At 42.2% G+C, this 6000-nt stretch overlaps 1 protein-coding gene across 3 annotated transcripts in view; it reads left to right on the top strand.

Moving 5' to 3' along the window:
• The window catches only part of LOC138978665 (polyamine-transporting ATPase 13A3-like), a 107839-nt gene that overhangs the window by 57872 nt on the left and 43967 nt on the right, over nt 1-6000 (top strand). For all 3 annotated transcript variants that reach the window (XM_070351458.1, XM_070351456.1, XM_070351457.1), the window contains exons 7-10: nt 776-850; nt 1329-1398; nt 3066-3200; nt 3969-4035. In XM_070351458.1, coding sequence (XP_070207559.1) covers nt 776-850; nt 1329-1398; nt 3066-3200; nt 3969-4035 — 347 coding nt within the window. The remainder of the gene's footprint in view (nt 1-775; nt 851-1328; nt 1399-3065; nt 3201-3968; nt 4036-6000) is intronic.

Genomic DNA, 6000 nt, shown 5'->3' on the forward strand with positions numbered 1-6000 from the left:
TGTGAATGCGTGATATATTGTGTAAAAAATTCCATCTCACACGGCATAAAGCGCTTTGAACTTCGGATAAGGCGCTATATAAATAAAGAGAATAATAATAAAAAAAATAATAAAAAAACTTCTGGCGTTCAGAAACAGAGATACAACTGCAAAGTATGGGTGCATAGTGGTAATACTATCTTCTCCGTGAATTCATTGCAACAAGTGACGGGTGCAGTGGCGTGGTGGTAAGATGTCGGCCTCCTAATGGGGAGGTCGTGAGTTCGAATCCCGGTCGCTGCCGCCTGGTGGGTTAAGAGTGGCGATTTTTCCGATCTCCCAGGTCAACTTATGTGCAGACCTGCTAGTGACTTAACCCCCTTCGTGTGTACACGCAAGCACAAGACCAAGTGCGCACGGAAAAGACCCTGTAATCCATGTCAGAGTTCGGTGGGTTATAGAAACACGAAAATACCCAGCATGCCTCCCCCGAAATCGGCGTATGCTGCCTGAACGGCGGGGTAAAAACGGTCATACACGTAAAAATCCACTCGTGCTAAACACGTGAGTGAACGTGGGAGTCTAAGCCCATGATCGAAGAAGAAGATTGCAACGAGTTGTATGGTCCGATATGGACCCGTGTAAGTTTCTTTGTAAATATATCCCCATTTTAAGACTCCCTCCTTTTAAAGACCCCATTTTCTCAGATTTTGAGAGGTATTAATAGGTCTCAGTACTTAGCATCACTTCGGCAAGGCTCCGTCAGGAGATGGTCAACGATGTCTTTGTTTTTAAGGGGACTGGAGGATGGCTACAAGTTTTCCTACTACCACCAACTTCAGGGATTTTCAACAGAGGAACAAGTTGAACGGTAAGGGTATAGTTTTTGTTTTTGATATGAGGTTAAAGGGCGATAGACTGTGTTTGATATGGTATTGTTGCTCTATTTTCTTGTACAAACCATACATCAGTCTGCGTGTATGTATGCACATGCAGGCACTAGCATGCATTATTGTGTGTGTGTGTGTGTGTGTGGGTGAGTGAGAGTGTGAGTGAGAGTGTGTATGTGTGTGAGTGTGAGTGAGAGTGTGTATGTGTTTGTTTGTGTGTGTGTGTGTGTGTGTGTGTGTGAGTGTGAGAGTGTTTGTGTGTGTGTGTGTGAGTGTGTGTGTGTGTGTGTGTGTGAGTGAGTGAGTGAGAGTGTTTGTGTGTGTGTGTGTGTGTGTGAGTGAGAGTGTTTGTGTGTGTGTGTGTGTGTGTGAGTGAGAGTGTTTGTGTGACCTTATTTCAGACATGTTTTAATGAAAAAACGCAACATGATTTATGTATGATCTATTTTCCTGTTTCAGTCGGTACCTGTATGGCATCAATAAAATCGCTGTTCACGTGGTTCCCATCGTTGTTCTTCTGTTCAAAGAGGTAAATTCAGTATTGATGATAGTCAGGTAGAACGTCATGACACATCAGCTTATTTACATTTTAAAGGCCTTTTTAAATTGAGCCTGAGCTTGACTTTGCGTAGACTTTGAAAAGTCTTTTTACCAAAAGTTTAGAGCCAAAGTTTCGTAAAGCGAGCTTCGCGACTTTGCCCAAATAATATCTGGCTAAAGGGACTATGACGTGTTCATAGAAGTAAAGCCGGTGTTAAAATTAGCATCTTGGAGTTGCAAGTAAATGTGTTACTCTGTTGTTGTTTATTTGTGTGTTTGTCACCTTTTTACATCTTCTGGTTGCTCTATAGTGCAAGTGTGCCGAGTACAGTACAGTAAAACCTGAGTCTAGCGGACCCTTATTGTAACGGCCACCTGCTACATACGGACAGTTTATCATGGCACGAACACGATTTCAACAATAACTAACCTTTAACGGGCGGACACCTGCCACTTACGGACGCGGACACGATTTTTCGGACCGTAGGAAGTGTAAACACTGTCACAAACGGACACAACGTACATAAAAACGCAACTTCGAAAACTCGACTGTTATGCAGACAGTGCTCGGCAGCGGTAGCCGTAGCACAAATGGTTGTTGATTGGTTGTCCTGTCCCTTTTCTGACCAATCAGTGACTTGTTTAGATGGAGACCCACTTTCGCTCACTCACTTTCGCTTCGCTCACTTTCGCTTTTCCGCATTGTGGATACAGTCACAACCAAAAGCAACAGTAGACTACTGTGTTTGAAAATGGAATCTCCAGCAGGAAAAAGAAAAGCGTTGACTTTAGAGCAGCGTGTCGCTGCCTTGAAAAAACTAGATAGCGGCCAATCATGCCGAGATGTGGCGAAGGAGATGGGATGTGGTAAAACGCAGATCGCGAGGATCAGATCGGAAAAAGAAGACGTGATGATCTCTCTCTCTTTGTAAGCAATCGTTCGAAGGAAACAATAGTTAACACAGCTAAATTTTTGGTCCATGCATTTATGCTGAGACTAGAAAAACTGAATGAAACAAGAGCTGGTCGAGACACACTGCGGAATTTCCCGTTGAATGACTGATGAAGAGTCAGCTATTTTTAGCTTTGTGACGTCCGACTTGCGTAAGTTTGAATGCACAGTGTGTGTAGGGAACGGGGTAGGTGGGGGGGGGGGGGGATGTTGTTGTTGTTGTTGTTTGCTACATGTATCATTTGTTTACTCACGTTTTCAGTGAGTCTCATGTTCAATCCAATAAATACATACTACAGGACTGACAAAAAGTGTCTTGTTCATTTTACGTGCTCTTTGTAAAATATTGCCCCGGCCCCTCCACCTGTGAAGAAGGGACACCTGTCTAATAGGGACACTATTACCATTCCCCAAGGGTGTCCGTTAGAGACAGGTTTTACTGTACTTACGAATTGTGGTTTTACATGTGTAGCGGTTGTCTTCTTTGCACTTTTATCTCCCTCCCCGCTCAGCATGGTTTCCTGGCTCCGTTTGACACTTTATTTTGTACTGTTTACACTACAACTAAGGTCATTCTTTAATTGTCGATACAATCCTGAAGAAGTCAGTGACCGTCAGCTGACGAAATATTGGTGAAGAAAATACCAAAACTGGTTTGTATAGTGTTATGATGTACATTTGAACTGTTGTGTTTTTCGTGGCAGGTGCTTTCTCCGTTCTACATCTTCCAGCTGTTCAGCATGATCTTGTGGTATCTTGACGAATACGAGATCTACGCTACCTGCATCCTCTTCATCTCCACCATCTCCATCATCATCACCATCTGGGAAACGCGCAAGGTGAGAGAACTGTCTTCTTCTTTCACTTCCTTTTTCATTTCATTGACTTTATTATCCAAATGCTGGGAAATTCGGATCGCTACGTGCCTCCCAGTGGAAAGCTAGCAGCAACAGAGTCGCGCTACCCAGGTGTGTGCGTGCACTTTAGATGTAATCAGCCACCTGTACTTTATGGCAGAATGACCGAGGTCTTTTACGTGCCACTGTGCTGACACGGGGGTGGGACATTGGTACCGTCTCTGAGTCTGCACATAAAGTTGACCTGTGTCCGTCCCTGCCTGGATTGGAACCTGTCACCTTAGGATCACAAGTCCAGTGCTCTACCAACTGAGCCACCCGGCCCCCCCTGAACTTTTGTGTTCATGGGCTAAAACTTGCACATGTATACACTTGTGTTTTTGTACAATTGGGGTTGTACGTGTATAACCGCTTTTAACCCGCCCTTTAGGCAACAATACGCTAATTTTTGGGGGGATAGAGAATAATCTGCAAAATTAAACAGTATAGCCTGTCTCTAACGACCTTTCAATGAATCCATTACAGATAGATTGCTAACGTTCCAAAATCCAGAATCGTTCAGAGAAAAGGTTAGTTTTTGGAATGTTTCATTATTAAAAAATATACTTATAAGAAAATAAGCACTAGCAACATCTTTGCATTACCTTTGTTTTAGGAAAGTATGAATGATGCGTTGATTTTATAAGCTTTTCCATATATACAAAAGAAATTGATGTGAAAGAAACAGTTTTGTTGCCTGGTTTGTTCCAGTTTCAACGAGCTCTACGCAACACCATTTCATCTTCTACCGTGGTCACTGTTGGCCGTGGAAATGATGGTAAACCACACAACTTTTTGGTTTTGTGAGGTCGTTTGGTGCTCAATTTATACCAGTGAGCAGACCTGGGGACCCATACAATTTTGTCATATTTTGTACGCATAATTGTCTAGAATACGATCAGAAAGGTCAGTGGGCAAAAAATACGACCAGACTAATTCCCAGACTTCTTTTCTTCACAAGCAATCAACAGTGCAAAGAACATGATAGAAGCATGTTTGAATCGTGGATGTTCTAATGCTGTGTGGAGTACGCTAAATTTGTCTGAAAATACACCAAGTTTGTTTGAGAATACTGTATTCCAAGTGCACAACAGGGGTTGCCAGGTCTGAGAGAGGCTTTGAGTATTTTATGGTCTTATACTTCGTTTAGTTACATGAGAGTGTTTTTGTCTTGTGTGTGTCTTCTTATTGCCTTCAGTGTTTTTTTGTTTTAATAACCATCCAGATACATTTTTAGGTTTGGACTTGCGAAGAAATAGAGTGATTAGCAGCAAGAAAGAACATAAAAAGGTTACTGAACAACTGTTTTGAACAGTATAAGACCCCTAATGAATAAAACAATAAGAAGTAAGATGAAAAACAAACACCATTCACTGTTTATATGAAGACTGTTTAGAAAGGTACAAGACCGCCTGAGACTTGAATTGAATGTACAGAAGATCTCTTTCTCCTAATGTTTGTACAGTGGAATTCCCCTTTTCAGGCCTCCAGAAATGTGAGAAAATCAGGACCCCCCGCGGGTTAGGGGGAAGAATTTACCCGATGCTTCCCAGCATGTCGTAAGAGGCGACTAACGGATTCTGTTTCTCCTTTTACCCTTGCTAAGTGTTTCTTGTATAGAATATAGTCCATTTTTGTAAAGATTTTAGTCAAGCAGTATGTAAGAAATGTTAAGTCCTTTGTACTGGAAACTTGCATTCTCCCAGTAAGGTAATATATTGTACTACGTTGCAAGCCCCTGGAGCAAATTTTTGATTAGTGCTTTTGTGAACAAGAAACAATTGACAAGTGGCTCTATCCCATCTCCCCCCTTTCCCCGTCGCGATATAACCTTCGTGGTTGAAGACGACGTTAAACACCAAATAAAGAAAGAAAGATGAGAAAATCAGGCCTTAACACTTTCTACCCCACCTATGTTGACCAGGTTTTTTTTAGCCAAGACCAGCTGTGCTGCAGCAGGTCACTCAGAATTGTGGGAACTGTGTCTCAACACGCTGGAATGCAGGCGTTAGATGGATGTTACAGGAAGCGACTGAAGCTTACAGTCTGAGCGGATATATATCCGTACCTGGTCAGATAGAGCCATATGAGTGGGTACGGATACGTCCGTACATGGGAGACATAGAGAATACTATATGGCTTGCTGTGTCGTACCAGATTTACACGAGTTTTTTTTTTTAAATATTGAACTGCGAGCGAAAGCAAGCTGTTCACTATTTGAAAAAGCAACGAGTGTAAATCTGGTACGACACAGCAAGCCATGTAGTATTCTGTTTAGGCCACACACAAAAAAAAGTCTGTTTACGGTATCCCGACCGACCCTCTTTTTTTTTGCGCGACCCTAGACGGTTTTTTTGGCATTTGGGGGGGGGAAAAAAGTCTGTTTTTTGGCAAAATAACTTTAAAAAAAATTTGGTTGGGGGAAAAAAATATCCCGACCTACCGACCCTATTTTTTGGGCCTATGTTACCGTAAACAGACTTTTTTTTGGTGCCTTATCCTACATACTGTACTTACGTGTATTTCACTGAAAATGTCCTGCAGTCGAGGCAGCTAAATTGAAGACGCTTGTTTTGGAACCTCCATCTCTTCTAAAGCCTCGTGCAATCTATTAGGTCAAAGCAAAGAAACGTCACTCTGAAAGTGTGGCGTGACGTGTTAGTTTTAAAGATTCATCGAGGGTAATTAGCGAGCGCAAATTTTGTTTCTATAATGACGTTTGTCTCGGTGACTTTGGCATCAT

This window comes from Littorina saxatilis, linkage group LG10 (assembly GCF_037325665.1).
Source record: "Littorina saxatilis isolate snail1 linkage group LG10, US_GU_Lsax_2.0, whole genome shotgun sequence".
NCBI lineage: Eukaryota > Metazoa > Mollusca > Gastropoda > Littorinimorpha > Littorinidae > Littorina > Littorina saxatilis.